The sequence below is a fragment of the Micromesistius poutassou genome (genome assembly GCF_964030765.1).
Source record: "Micromesistius poutassou genome assembly, chromosome: 16".
Lineage (NCBI taxonomy): Eukaryota > Metazoa > Chordata > Actinopteri > Gadiformes > Gadidae > Micromesistius > Micromesistius poutassou.
In genome coordinates, this window is record NC_140286.1 from 15,493,049 (window position 1) to 15,508,293 (window position 15,245).

The following is a 15,245-nucleotide window of genomic DNA, read 5'->3' on the forward strand; positions in this document are numbered from 1 at the left end:
ACAGACAGACAGGGAGAGAGAGGCAGACAGACAGACAGACAGACAGGGAGAGAGAGGCAGACAGACAGACAGAGACAGACAGGGAGAGAGAGAGAGAGAGAGGCAGACAGACAGACAGAGACAGACAGGGAGAGAGAGGCAGACAGACAGACAGAGACAGACAGGGAGAGAGAGAGAGAGAGAGGCAGACAGACAGACAGAGACAGACAGGGAGAGAGAGGCATACAGACACAGTGAGAGAGATAGATAGAAAGACAGTGAGAGAGAGAGAGAGAGAGACAGACAGACAGACAGACAAATAGGTAAACATTAAAGTGCAAAAAAGAGAGAGAGAATAAAGTCAGGTATAATTGATTCCACCTCTATGTTTTAAACAGATTTTCTGCAGTAGTACACAGAGTGCCATGTGCACCCTGGCCTCACCAGACAGACGCAGCAGCTCAGACTGACGCTCCAGCTTCATTACATCTTCATCCAGACCATCTGTGAAGACCACCAGCACCTGGCACACACACACGCACATGCACACACACACAAAAACACACAACTGTTGGCACAACAAGTAACACTGGCTAATCAGATGAGAATAAAGCTAGTAGCACAAAGGGGAGAGCTATTACAACACATCAACCTCTTGCTGCATTGGGAATCAAACCGGGTACCTTTATAATCACCTTTGAATGATTTATTGTTAATGAATACCCAACAAGATATAACATTTCATACTACCATCCATAACTTCAGCGAGGTTCACACCACTGTACCTTGGCGCCGGCATTGGACTGGGTCTTGAACTTCTCCTGGAAGGAGGTGAGCAGGGCCGCGTTGAAGAAGGTGGCCTCCGACATCTGCAGGTTCATGACCTTGTCCACCACCGCCTCACTGAACGGCTCAAAGTTGAAGTCGTACAGGACCCGCCCGCTCCGGCCCACCAGCCGAAAGGCGACGTTGGGTTGGATGGGCGTGTCCTGGACGCAGCAGAGGCCCTTCAGCGTGGACACAGAGTAGAGGATCTCCGGCAGGGCCGCCCGGAGCTTGGGGAACCCGCTGACCAGCAGCCGAGAGCCGGCCCGCTGGGACATGTCAAAACCAACGGCCACGTCGATACTGCAGGCTGACGTAGAGAGAGGGAGAGAGAATGGATCTATATGGACCAATCCTAGGAAGGTTTGATTAACTCACCCAATATCCTCTTCTCTTTGAACATTTTTAGGGCGATTCCATGTTATTAATGTGTTTATCTTTATGTATTATGTATACGTTTGAAAGTAATTTATACTGTGCTCTTACTTCGGCTCTTTTATGCCAGAAAGTGTATATAAATGTACTCCTTACAGAAAAATGAACTATGCAAGAGAAACAGGCAGACGGAAGACAGAAGAACAAGCCGATTATCAGATTCATTCTAACCATGAATTATTGGGCTCAGGGATTTGCAGATGGTGTCCACCACCGTCTGCTTGATCTTGGCCAGTGAGCCGAAGTCCTGGACGGTGAAGATGAGGCCGGCTTCGGCCGTGATCTTCTTCATCTCCAGCTTGTTGATGGCCCCGACGCCGATGACCAAGATCTGGATGCCCATCCCCCGGAGCACCTCGGCCGCCTGCACCACGTCGTCCTGGGACTCCCCGTCCGTCATCACCACCAGGTTCTGGGAGACTCCGCTCTTGATGCGGCTCCCAGTGGACGTCTGGAAGTAAGTCTTGATGAAGTCCAGCGCGCGGCCGATCATGGTTCCTTCCTTCTGCTGCACCATGTCCAGAATGTTCTTGGTCACCTCCTCTGCCGTGTGGAACTGGTTCAGGTAGAACTCCTTCTGAGGGTGGCTGCTGAACTGGGCCACGCCCACACGCACCAGCTCCTGGCTGATCTTGAAACTGCTGATCAGGTCGGTCATGAAGGTCGTCATGGTGCTGTAGTCAGCGTTGCTGATGCTCTCCGACGTGTCGACCAGCAGAACCAGGTCCACTTTCTCCTTCTCACACACTGGGAACACATGGAGGACTTAAGGGTCTGGTTCAATGCTCTACTGTACTATAAAATACGTTATGCACTACTTTCAACATTACTGTTGAAAGTACCAAACTGTAGTATGGTATACAGCAGGGGTTCTCAACTGGTTTCACTCTGGGACCCACATTTTCCCATGGTCATTAAGTCGCGACCCACTTTTATAGTCCTTCAAACCAAGCAAATGTATTTTTTTAAAGGCTTTGAAAACTCAACTCTTTAACATAAATATACTCATTTTTATTGAGCAAAGTGCATTTCAGAGCACCAGAGAACCATGACAACTGTGTACAGAAGTGAATGAAATAAGTATCAAACATGAAGTAACAAAATGGAGACCAACAAAATGAGATATTTGACTTCTATCTCTGCATTCAAAGCACATTCATAAGAACCTGAGGAGGACCATGCAACAGCATGCAGACAAAAGTGAATACCAAATTGCACAAAATAAAGACCCACAAAACAAACAAGGTCTTTTCACTGCATTCAGGACACATTAATAAGAAAGTGAGGAGTACCATGACAAGTGAATAAAATAATCAAAAGTGCACAAAGTAATTATGGCCACAAAATTATATATTTCACTTCTATGTAGGCCTAATAAGGAACTTAGGAGGACCATTACAACTGCATGGACAAAAAGCAGGGCCGGCGCTAGCCATTTGGGTGCCCTAAGCACATGCATTGTGGTGCCCCCCCGAAAATCATCAATCAAACATCAATTCAGTAATTGTCAGTACGTTTCCAAAATAACTTCTCAACAGTTTTGCAAAATGTAATGTGCAAATAAAGAGAAATTAAAATCTTGATAAAAGACTACACTAATTTTGCATTAACAATAGCAGCAAACATTAACATAAGTCCTGAACTAGTAGTTGATGGTTGTTGGTCAGGGCTGGGTGCTGTTGCAGAGTCTGCAGAGATTGGTGGTTGATGATGTGTGCTTGAACTGCTGGTGGATGGTTGATCATCTAAATCTTCCTCCTGGTCTTGAGGAACTCCTTGCACATATCTAAGCATTGACCCTGCATTCAGAAATACAAGAAAAAATACTCTTTTGTACACTGAAATACAGTTTTGCACCTTGATTCAAAAACAATATTACATATTAATTACAGGTTTATGTAAGCCAATGTGTAAATCACTGATGCATGACAACATTTAAAACTATTTTACCTAAAAAAAATCTACATAATCTGAAAACTATGAATGTGAAGGGAGGGGGATCTACATAACTATGATTTCTTTATTTTCTTTCAAATTGTAGTTTCACCTGCAGATGTTGCCCTGCAGATGCAAAGTTTCTCAGAATTCATGTTACCAGGAGCCATTCTCCATTCATCAACTCATTACTTTAAAGTATCATCTGTAGCATTACCTTTTTCCACTACAGTACACAATTGCATACTCATTGGTTCACAGTACACATGCATAACCTCATAACGTAGGCTACATAACAAACGCCAAATAAACGTCCTGAAATGCAGTAGACCTATATAAGTAAACTTGGCTAATACTTGGCTGACGACTTCTGATGGCTAAAAGAATATAGGAGCTACCACAGTTAGTTTGTTGACGTTAACGGTAACGTTAACATTACCTGGCATGAGCATAGACATTCATACAAGTACTAAATTACAGAATTAGCCATTTTTATTTAAAACATTGTCTTACCTGCCATCGACGTGCCTGCATCATCTCGCTGTCTCTTCTTTTTTCTCTTATCCGCCCCCGACTCTTGATGCCTTTTCGAGGCCATGTCCACACAGGTGTGTGCCAAACTTGAGAATGATCTAATCGAACATACCACTGGGATGTGGGGGAGGGGGGCACCAAGGGGAGAGAGAGAGGGCCGCACAGGAGACGCATCTTTTTCTCGAGCAAATGTTACTTTTGTATTGCTATTAACACGTTTTACACATGTTCATTTTAAATATATTTAAATTATATTTTTTTGGTGCCCCCCCAGACACTTGGTGCCCTATGCGCAGTGCGTGTTCTGCGTGTGCGGAGCGCCGGTGCTGACAAAAAGTATAATAAAATAAATATCAAAAATAATTTAAGATCTACAAAACAAGATCTGTTCACCTAACCTGTCATTTGGGGAAGTCAGTGAGACAGCTGGGCATGTGGTTTATTCTTAATGAGAGTTTCAAAGTCTGGGAGGACAGTAGACAGAGCTACCCTCAGATCATGCTCAGTGTCCAGTCTGTTTCTCTGCTTTGACTTGAGCTGCAACAAGGTGGAAAAGCCACTTTCACACAGATAGGTTGTGCTGATGGTAGGAGCGTTTTGACTGCAAGAGTCACGAGGGATGGATACTCACTCATCACATCGCTGCACCAGAAGTGGGAAAGGGTTACCTCGCCAAATCTCTTTTTCATCATCTGGTCACATGACAGCTCCACCAGCTGATACTCTTCGTTGCTCGGCAACGTGATGCTTTCCATGACGATGCGGAAGGGGTCGCGTATCCAAGCATCATTATCTCTGTGTTTGTCAGGGAAGTAGTGGTCAAACCGAGCTTGAAGTTTAGTAAGATGCGCACTGAGGGTTTTTTTCGAATCACTTTTGGCTGCGGTGTCCAGCTGCTGTACTTCATGGCAAGCATTGGGAAACATGTCCAGTCTGTCTTTTGGATAGATGATTTACCCACAGTGTGATTTTTTCTTGAACGCAGCGATTTTGTCGGACTGTTCAAAAATATTGTGTCTTCTTCCTTGCATAGACACGTTTAATGTGTTGAGGTGCTCAAACACATCAGCAAGATATGCAACTCGTGCCAGCCAGATTTCGTTGTCAAACAGTTCAGCATATGAGGAGTTATTCTCTGAGAGGAAGGTGGCGATTTCTGTTTTAAGTTCATAAAAACGTGACAACACCTTACCCCGCGATAGCCAGCGGACTTCTGAGTGATACAACACTTGCATGTGCTCAGAGCCCAAATCTTTACACAGCTTTGAGAAGCAGCGGCTGTTTTTTGCACTCCATTTTATGTGGTTCACCACTTTGATTACATCTTTCATGGCCTCGTCGAGCACCGGCACCATATCCTTGGCCGCCAGCGCTTCACGGTGCACAAAGCAGTGGTTCCACGTCGCATTAGGTGCTCTCTCCAGAATTTGCTTCACCACACCGGAATGTTTCCCGGTCATGGCAGCAGCGCCATCAGTTGTGATTCCCACGCAGTATTCCCAGCTCAGGCCCACTGAGCTCAAATACAAGTCCACAGTGTTGAAAATGTCCTCTGCCTTTGTAGTGGTAGGGAGATCTCTGCTGCAGAGAAACTGTTCCTGCACATCACTGTCCCATACGTGTCTCACATAAACCAACAAAATAGCATGGTTAGCTATATCGGTGGATTCATCCATCTGCAGGGCATAGTAGGGGCTTGCTTGGACGCGGGCTGTGGTCTGTTCTTTAATATTACCAGACATGTCCTGAATACGTTGCGCTACAGTATCATTAGACAGCAGTATGGTTTTCAGCCTGTCTGCTGCTGATTGACCCAGCACCTCTCTCACCATATCCATGGCTGCAGGTAAAATAAGCTCTTCGGCTATTGCTATTGGTTTCTTCGCCTTCGCAATACGGTGAGCTACGTGGTAAGAGGCACGGAGAGCTTCCTCTTGTTTGGAGCAAGACGCTGTCAGACACTTCTGTGAAGTCCTCAGCTTCTGGAGTTGTCTTTGAAAAAACTCCACCGGCTTGTCTTTACATGCAGGATGTTTAGTATCCAAATGGCGCTTCAGTTTTGATGGTTTCATGCTCTCATTTGCAAGCACTTCACTACATATAACACACTGGGGTTTCTGTCTCTTATTATCCTCAATGAACGAAAATCCGCATTTTAAATACACCGGGTCATATTTACGCTTCGCCATCGCAACGCTTAACGCTCACTTTTTAACTTAAAGTGAGCGTCATTCAAATGACAGTTACCATGGCTACCGCGCCTAGGCGGCTGCACGTGTCTGATGCGTGCCTTTCAAAATAAAAGACATGTCAAACATCAGATGCGCATTAAATATTATTTACTTTTTTTGACCAGCTGTCCGCAACCCATCCAGAACGCGTCTGCGACCCACTTTTGGGTCGGGACACACCAGTTGAGAACCACTGGTATACAGTATATACCCTACTTCTCTATATATTATACTGTACTGTATGCTTTACTATTACAGTATTCTATTCTGTACTCTACAGTACAACTCCCTTGACTATATTACCCTCGATATTTAGTGACAGAAGGACAGACAGATAGTTACCAGGAATGGCGGTGTTGCAGAGCCCACTGGAGACGTTTTTGTAGAGGGTCTCCAGGGCATCAAAGTTGTCCACGAAGAAGACCCTAGAGGGTTCCCCGGCCATGATCTCCAGCTCAATCTTGTTGGCACCCTCCACTCCGATGCTGAACACACTGATGCCCTTCTTGCGCAGCGCCTCGGATGGAGCCATCAGGTGGTGTGGGTCGGTGGCTTCACCGTCTGTGATCACCATCAGGATCTGGGGCACTTCGGTGGCTTGGCGGCCGCCGTACTGCTCATCAAAGTACTGCAGGGTGTAGGCCAAGGCCTTGCCTGTGTAGGTGTCTCCGGTCGGGGACTTAAGCGCCTGGATGGCCTTCAACACCTGTCTCTTGGAGGAATACTCTTTGAGGTTGAAATTGGATTTGGGTTCGTCTGAGAAGAGGATGACGCCAAAACGCGTCATATTCACGCCGACAGTGGTCATGTTCACGACGGACTCCATGAAATTCAGCATGCTCAAGAAATTGTCGTCGCTGATGCTGGTGGAGCCATCGACCAAGAAGATGATGTCTGCCATCTGAGTCTTCTGGCACTCTAAAGCAAGAGACAGAACAAATTCAGGATTAGGCAAGGAGTATGTCGAATTTGTGTGGTATTGTATGGTCATGAAAATATTGGCTTACTGCAATACCCACTTCTGTCTTCATGGTTTAAGCATTCATGTTATGGGGCCATGACGATGAACATTTCATACTCAACTACATTATATTTAGTTGTAAGTAATTTAATAGTACAAATGAATGTAAATATAAATGTATGTATACAAATGCTTTCCCTGAGGTGGATTTGCTTATTATTATTAGATTTAGTGTTGTCTCACCCCTCTCACAGAGACGCAGAGCCAGCTCGCTCTCCAAGTCCTTCAGTGCATCAAAGTTCCTCTCTGTGAACACAAGGTCCTCGGAGCCACTGATCTCGAGAAGCTGGGTGGTGCTGGCGTAGACCACTCCGATGGAGAAGATGGTCACGCCCTTTTTCCTCAACACCTCGGCCGGCCCCTTCACCTGATCCTGGGACTCGCCATCGGTGATCACAATCAGGTTCTGTCTCATCCCCGGACGACCCCCACTGGCCAGGTCAAAGCACAGGGAGACTTCGGTCAGGGCCTGGCCCGTGTGCGTGCCTCCGCCAAGCTGCTGCATGTTGTCAATAGCTTTCAACATGTCGCTTGTGTTGTAGAAGTTATTTAGGGGGAACTCCAGCCTCTGGTTGGTGCTGAACTGCATGACTCCCACGTGCACCTTGTCCCGTCCAACCTGAGATTTGCCAATCATAGATTTCATGAAGTCCTTCATCTTCTGGTAGTCTTCTGTTCGGATGCTTGCAGAGCTGTCAATCAAGAAGAGGAGATCCCCTGGAATGTCCTTGCAGGCTGTGGACAAGAAACACATTCGATGTAAGCCCTTCTTCTTTCAAAATTACCAATGTGAGGAATGGGAACAAGAAAAAACAACATTAGTACTCCATTTGGCTACACATTGAACCTATACAAATTAAACCAATGGTGGAGTACAATAGAATAACATGGAAAGAAATGTGCTTACCATCTGGTGAACAAATGTCAGTGATAATGTCGTCCCTGATCAGCTTAAGGGCATCAAAATTATTCACCAAGAAGGTATTCTGTGGGCTTCCTGCAATCTCCTGCAGCTCTGTCTCAACTGCTTCCTTCACTCCGATGGCATAGATGTTGATGCCCTGGGCTCTCAGCTTCTCTGCAGGAAGTTTGACCTTGTCCATCGACTTCCTGTCCGTGATGACGATGAGGTACTCGGGGACTTCGTGCCTTCGAGTTTTCATGGCTCTCTCAAACCGGGGCACCATGAAGGACAGGGCGGCTCCGGTCTCTGTACCACCGCCAACATGTTGAATGTTCTCCACCGCCTTCTCCAGGGTTTTGCTGTCATTGTACGTGGTCAGGTCGAACTCTAAGGTGGGGGAGTCTGCATATTTGACAAGCCCAATGCGGACGTGGTCCGGGCCAATGTGGAAGGTGTGCAGAAACTCAATGATGAATTTCTTCATGTCTTTGAAGTCGTCAGGCGAAATACTTCCTGATTGGTCGATCAAGAAAAATATGTTGGCTTCGTCTGTTTGCATACATCCTGGAAAAATAAAACAAAGAATGTTTTAGAATAGATCTGTATTTCTGGGTTAATACTAAAGTGTAGTGAGTTCTCATCTGAAAGGTCCTGGGATCCATACCCAACATCTCAGTTAGTGATATTCAAGCACTAAAACGACAAAAACAACTTTTAAATTGCAATTGCATCAGGCCCAAACCTTCTTTGATGTCGGCTCTTCTCTCGCTAACTGTAATGGCCTGACGGAAGATATTGTGGCACATGGTCTTCTCCAGGCTCTTCTGCAACGTCTTCAGCCTGACGAAACTGTCGACATTGTACACATGCTTGGTCCAAGGGTGCGATGCTATTTGCACCAGCTGGGTCTTGTTTGCCTCTTTGATTCCAATGGCGTAGACGGTGACCCCATTACGACGCAGGTCTGCCGCCTCCTTTTCCACCTCATCCTGAGATTCTCCATCAGTGATCACCACCGCCACCTGCTGGACGCCTTGGCTTTTCCGGCCTCCACGCTGTTTGACAAAGACGTTCTCACGAGCAAACTTCAGCGCAAGGCCTGTTTTGGTGTCTCCTCCATGGTAGTGCAAAATCTGGATGAACTGGAGGATCTCATTCTTGTCATTGAAGGTGTCGAGGTAGACCTGGCCTGTAGGATTGTCGCTGTACGTGACGATGCCAACCCGTACTCTGGTCATGTTTACGTCGAGGCTTTCCACCATCTTGCGCAGGAAAGAGAGCACCAACTGAAAGTTGGCAGCACCGACACTTCCCGACTCGTCCACAATGAACACGACATCAGCTACTCTGGCCGCTACACAATCTGTGAAATAAATGAGGGGTTAGGACTATGTTTAATAATTTAGAATAAATAAATGATTCCCAATACGGATGGAAGTAACTCAAAACATAACAGAACATTGATTACATGACCAGAATCCCAAGTCAGGCATTGATGATCCTCACCTCCAACTACGTCCATGTGCTCTTCCTCAGTTTCAAACACTGCCTTCAGCATGGGCACGATGTTGGCAGACTGGTAAACATAGGGGGCAGCGGCCACGGTCCTCATCTGGTCCGTCATGCCCGAGCCGAGGCCAATGCCCATCACGGTCACCCCTTCGGCCTTCACCAGGCGGGCCGGTTGGTAGATGCTGTCGCTGGAGTTGGCCCCGGACACGACCACCAGGAACTGCCGGTAGCCCAAGTCCTCGCGGCTTCCGGCCTCGGTGCTGAAGAAGTTAGCGGCGGCGTAGGTCAGTGCGCCGCCCAGGTTGCGCTGCTCGTTGGCCTGGAGACGGCGCCCGCGGAAACGCCGGACGTTGGCCAGCACCTCATTTTTGTTCTTGTGCTGGTTAGGGAGGAATTCCAACTTGGTGTCCTGGCCGTACTGGGCCAGGCCGATGCGGTGGGCCGTATCTCCCACGTTGAGCTGGTTGACCAGGCGCACCATCATGGTCCGGGTCAGCTGGAAGTCGGCCGCGCTCAGGCCGCTGTCCACCAGGAAGTAGATGTCGGAAAACTTTTGCACCAAAGCTGGAGAAGAAAACAATCAAGTAAAACGGAATGGCATCGAAAGAAGTAGTATTGAAAATAGAATCATTACAAATATATATATCATTCATTTTTAACTTTTGGTTGTCGATTATGTTTAAAATAAAAAAATAAATGTGTGTGAATGAGCACATGCATGTGCGTGTGTGTGTTTGTTTGGACCTGAATGCCTGTATGTGTGTGTGTGTGTGTGTGTTTGTGTTCATGGGAGTGTGTGGTGCCACCATACCGATGCGTTGGTCCTCCACGGACACACACAGGATCTGCAGCAGCCTGTCGGTCAGCTGCTGCAGGGCCTGGTAGTTGTGGATGCTGAAGAGGAAGCGGTCGTGTGGTCGGTTGGCGATCTCTTGCAGATTGGTTGAATTGGAACTGCCGACACCGATGGCGAACACGATCACCCCCTGCTGTCGCAGCCGCCTCGCGGGCTCCTGCACGTCGTCCGACGAGTCCCCGTCCGTGATCACCACGGCGATCTGGGGCACGCGTTGTGCAGCGCGACTGCCCGCCTCCGGGGTGAAGAAGGTCTTCTGGAGGAAGGTGATGGCCCGGCCCGTGGAGGTGCCCCCCTGCCGGTACGGGATGGTGCTCACCTGCTCCAGCAGCGAGGCCTCGTCCACGTGGTCCTTCAGCAGGAACTCCTTGTAGGGCTGGTCGCTGTACTGTGCCACGCCCACACGCACCTTGTCCGCACCCACGTCGAGGTTCTGGATGAACTTCTGGAGGAAGAGGAGCATCTCCTGGAAGCCGTCGGAACCGATGCTGGAGGAGCCGTCCACCAGGAACACGATGTCCGCCCGTGATGTCTCAGTGCAGTTTTGGGAGGAGAGAGTGTCTGGGACAGGAGAGAGGAAAGCGTTGAAAATGGTTCAATGCTAACGGTTACAATGCTAACAGTGAACACGATTGTCAATAGGAGAATTAGAAATCATGGAGCTGAATGGGACTGTGTACACATATTACATGATTTGGGTTTTGCAAATAGTGAAATTAACTCAATTCGCACCAAGGTCAATATTTGATGTTTCTGACTAGCTAGGAACAAGCGGGAGCGTACCTATGTTCCCCGGGTCCTATGTTCCCCGCAATTCCTTAACGGGTCCTAATAATATTTAGAAAGGGCTTATTTTCTCCTCCATAATTTCCATAATTGCAGAATTGCATGACATAAGACTATGCCTTCGCTGATTTAATTCAGCATTTTGTTACGGTAGATTACAGGCCACGTGACGGGCATATCCACATATGATGAGGAGAGATTAGGCTGTAAATTGTTGTATCTTCTATCTTATCTTACCCCATATGGAAAAAAAAAATTCCACAATCCACATGCTATTTCTATAAGTTTCACACATATGAACAATCTTTCATGTGTGAAACTAGCAACGATACGTTGGTGTAGAAAGTCAATTGCTCTGGGTGCAAGATAGGGCCCTTAGTTTGTTTATTAGTAGTATTTATTTATTTATTGTTTATTTATTATTATTTATTAGTAGTATTTAGTGTATTTATTATTATTTATTTATTATTAGTATTTAGTGGACCGTAGGGGAACGTAAGACCAGGGGAACATAGGACCAGGGGACATAGGACCAGGGAACATAGGACCAGGGGAACATAGGACCAGGGGAACATAGGACCAGGGGAACATAGGACCAGGGAAACATAGGACCAGGGGAACATAGGACCAGGGGGAACATAGGACCAGGGGAACATAGGACCAGGGGGAACATAGGACCAGGGAAACATAGGACCAGGGAAGGTAGGACCAGGGGAACATAGGACCAGGGGAACGTAGGACCAGGGAACATAGGACCAGGGAACATAGGACCAGGGAACATAGGACCAGGGGAACGTAGGACCAGGGAAGGTAGGACCAGGGAAACATAGGACCAGGGGAACATAGGACCAGAGAAGGTAGGACCAGGGGGACATAGGACCAGGGGGACATAGGACCAGGGAACGTAGGACCAGGGAACGTAGGACCAGGGGAACATAGGACCAGGGGACATAGGACCAGGGAACATAGGACCAGGGGAACATAGGACCAGGGGAACATAGGACCAGGGGGAACATAGGACCAGGGGGAACATAGGACCAGGGGAACGTAGGACCAGGGGGAACATAGGACCAGGGGAACGTAGGACCAGGGGAACATAGGACCAGGGGAACGTAGGACCAGGGGGAACATAGGACCAGGGGGAACATAGGACCAGGGGGAACATAGGACCAGGGGAACGTAGGACCAGGGGGACATAGGACCAGGGGAACATAGGACCAGGGGACATAGGACCAGGGAAGGTAGGACCAGGGAAGGTAGGACCAGGGGAACATAGGACCAGGGGAACATAGGACCAGGGGGAACATAGGACCAGGGGAACATAGGACCAGGGGGAACATAGGACCAGGGGAACGTAGGACCAGGGGGACATAGGACCAGGGGAACATAGGACCAGGGGACATAGGACCAGGGAAGGTAGGACCAGGGGAACATAGGACCAGGGGAACATAGGACCAGGGGAACATAGGACCAGGGGGACATAGGGATGACCCTGAACAAGCTGACGCCGGTACCTGAAGCTAGCAACACCCACCTGTTAACTGAGCCGCGTTGCCATGGAGACACACAGTGGCCATGATAACAACGAGGAAGAGGCTTGTGATCCCTGCCATGTTATCACGTTCCTCTCAAGACCTTCCTCTTCCTGAGAGAGAGAGAGAGAGAGAGAGAGAGAGAGAGAGAGAGGGAGAGAGAGAGAGAAAAACAGAGACAGAGACAGAGAGAGAGAGAGGGAGAGGGGGGGAGACAGAGAGAGAGAAACAGAGACAGAGACAGAGAGAGAGAGAGAGAGAGGGGGGGAGACAGAGAGAGAGGGAGAGAGAGAGAGAGGGAGAGAGAGAGAGAGAGGGAGAGAGAGAGAGGGAGAGAGAGAAACAGACAGAGACAGAGAGAGAGAGAGAGGGGGGGAGACAGAGAGAGAGGGAGAGAGAGAGAGAGGGAGAGAGAGAGAGGGAGAGAGAAACAGAGACAGAGAGAGAGAGAGAGAGAAACAGAGACAGAGAGAGGGAGAGAGAGAGAAACAGAGAGAGAGAGAGAGAGAGAGAGGGGGGGGGAGACAGAGAGAGGGAGAGAGAGAGAAACAGAGACAGAGACAGAGAGAGGGAGAGAGAGGAACAGAGACAGAGAGAGGGAGAGAGAGAGAGAGAGAAACAGAGAGAGAGAGAGGGGGGGAGACAGAGAGAGAGAGAGGGGGAGAGAGAGAGAAACAGACAGAGACAGAGAGAGAGAGAGGGAGAGAGAGAGAGAGAGGGAGAGAGAGAGAGGGAGGGAGAGAGAAACAGAGACAGAGAGAAACAGAGAGAGGGGTAGGGAGTGTAAGCTGGATATTAGGGGCTGGAAGGAGAGTACAGTTCTGAAGGCACAAACATGCACAAAAGAAACTCCCCTTCCTCTACTTGAGGTCATGCTACTAAATATGGAAGTAAACAATGGGTTCATAATGAATAACGCATCCTCTTCTCTGAATGACCCGAGGAGCCAGATCCACTGAGTCACGGCCCTGGGTCTGCTGCGTGGTGTGACCTCTGGAGGTCAGCGACCACCCAAAGACATGAGGATGTGTTTCGGGGGAGTGTGTGTGTGTGTGTGTGTCTGTGTGCTTCCACAGTCTTGTGTGATTGGACACAAGTGTCTGTCAGCTTTGTCCTCGTGGCCAGTCTTGGCCTGACAACCAAAGAGGGAAAAGGCAAACAGATGCATCAGGTGGGCACGTGAGCAGCCCCCCAGAGCCGAGCAGTGAGGAACCCCCACTGCTATAACAGCAGTGAGGAACCCCCACTGCTATAACAGTGAGGAGCCCCCACTGCTATAACAGTGAGGAAGCTGAATCCTAGACAGCAAGGGCCAGCGTAGATAAAGAGGGTCTGGACCGGCCGCTGGAACGCCTCCGAGAGCCTCCTGGTCATCTGTCTGTACTCACTGACCTCAGAGAGCCTCCTGGTCATCTGTCTGTACTCACTGACCTCAGAGAGCCTCCTGGTCATCTGTCTGTACTCACTGACCTCAGAGAGCCTCCTGGTCATCTGTCTGTACTCACTGACCTCAGAGAGCCTCCTGGTCATCTGTCTGTACTCCTCACTGACCTCAGAGAGCCTCCTGGGTCATCTGTCTGTACTCACTGACCTATATATATATATATGTGTGTGTGTGTGTGTGTGTGTGTGTGTGTGTGTTTCTGAATGTGTGCATGTGTATATGTATATATATGTAATTGATCACTGGGCCACTTCTCCTTGTATTTTACAATGCATTTACACACTAGTATTCTATATAGGTACTGCCATACCATTATTGTAAAGTGTTACCAATAATAACACTAATGAAAGTCTAAACAAAACCAGGAGTGCGTACTTGATACTTCAGTTAATGCAATGCCAAAACCCTACTTGCTGTCCAAAGGTCTTTTAAAAAATGTATGGACAGGGCTTTGGTAATGATGTGTTTCTTATAATCCCTCTTAAAGGAATGACCAGAGTTGATGGGGATTTATGTAACATCTTTCTCCTACTCTCAGGTCTCCTGAGGAAGCAACAGTCTCTTTCCTCAAACATCTCGTGATCGATTGCAAATTGTCCTTCTCCAGGGTCTCCCAAGGGAAAAGTCTCTTTCCTCTAACGTGTGTAATCGATGGAAGGCTGCGTAGCAGGGAAGTAAGGAAGGTGATGAAACACATGCAGAGGTTGAGGGGCTAGTTCACTTACTGCCTCCACTGGATTGCTAAGAATCCACTTCCTCCATCAGCTCTGCCTGTCTGTCTGCCTCTGTACCTGTCTGTCTGCCTCTGTACCGTTATGTATATCCGTCTATGTCTGTCTATCTCTCTGCCTGTCTGTCACTGTGTCTACATGCCGTGCCTGAATGTTATTTTCTGCTTCATCCATCAGAACAACTGAAAACTTCTTCAACAACCATAAGCAGAAAAGGATTTGTGTGTAAATAGAAGACCAAATAACATCATACTCCAACAATGAAACCCAAGAATTGGACTGGAAGAAGGGGTCAGGCTTACTCAGTCACAAAGGACCCTCGGAGATGGAGAGAGAAGAAGGAGCTTGGTTGGCCTGTATGGTCTATTCATACCGGCCAATGAAAACAGTGCTTTTTTCCAGACCTCACAGGCCCAGATTTGGCCTGTGGAGTTTAACACCACCCAACACCACCTAAATCAGCTTCATCAGGAAATTACATAAAGGGTCAAGAAAAGGAAGAATAATACATCAGGGGAAT

At 48.0% G+C, this 15,245-nt stretch overlaps 1 protein-coding gene across 1 annotated transcript in view; it reads right to left on the reverse strand.

The window, feature by feature from the left end:
* The window catches only part of LOC311360694 (collagen alpha-6(VI) chain-like), a gene marked incomplete at its 5' end in the record, with an annotated part of 35,974 nt that extends 23,343 nt beyond the window's left edge, over positions 1 to 12,631 (reverse strand). The window contains 10 exons of the mRNA XM_084480804.1: positions 424 to 502; positions 765 to 1,114; positions 1,411 to 1,986; positions 6,282 to 6,857; positions 7,144 to 7,695; positions 7,868 to 8,428; positions 8,607 to 9,227; positions 9,371 to 9,940; positions 10,188 to 10,793; positions 12,553 to 12,631. Coding sequence (XP_084336930.1) covers positions 424 to 502; positions 765 to 1,114; positions 1,411 to 1,986; positions 6,282 to 6,857; positions 7,144 to 7,695; positions 7,868 to 8,428; positions 8,607 to 9,227; positions 9,371 to 9,940; positions 10,188 to 10,793; positions 12,553 to 12,631 — 4,570 coding nt within the window. The remainder of the gene's footprint in view (positions 1 to 423; positions 503 to 764; positions 1,115 to 1,410; positions 1,987 to 6,281; positions 6,858 to 7,143; positions 7,696 to 7,867; positions 8,429 to 8,606; positions 9,228 to 9,370; positions 9,941 to 10,187; positions 10,794 to 12,552) is intronic.
* Between the last annotated feature and the right edge of the window lie 2,614 nt (positions 12,632 to 15,245).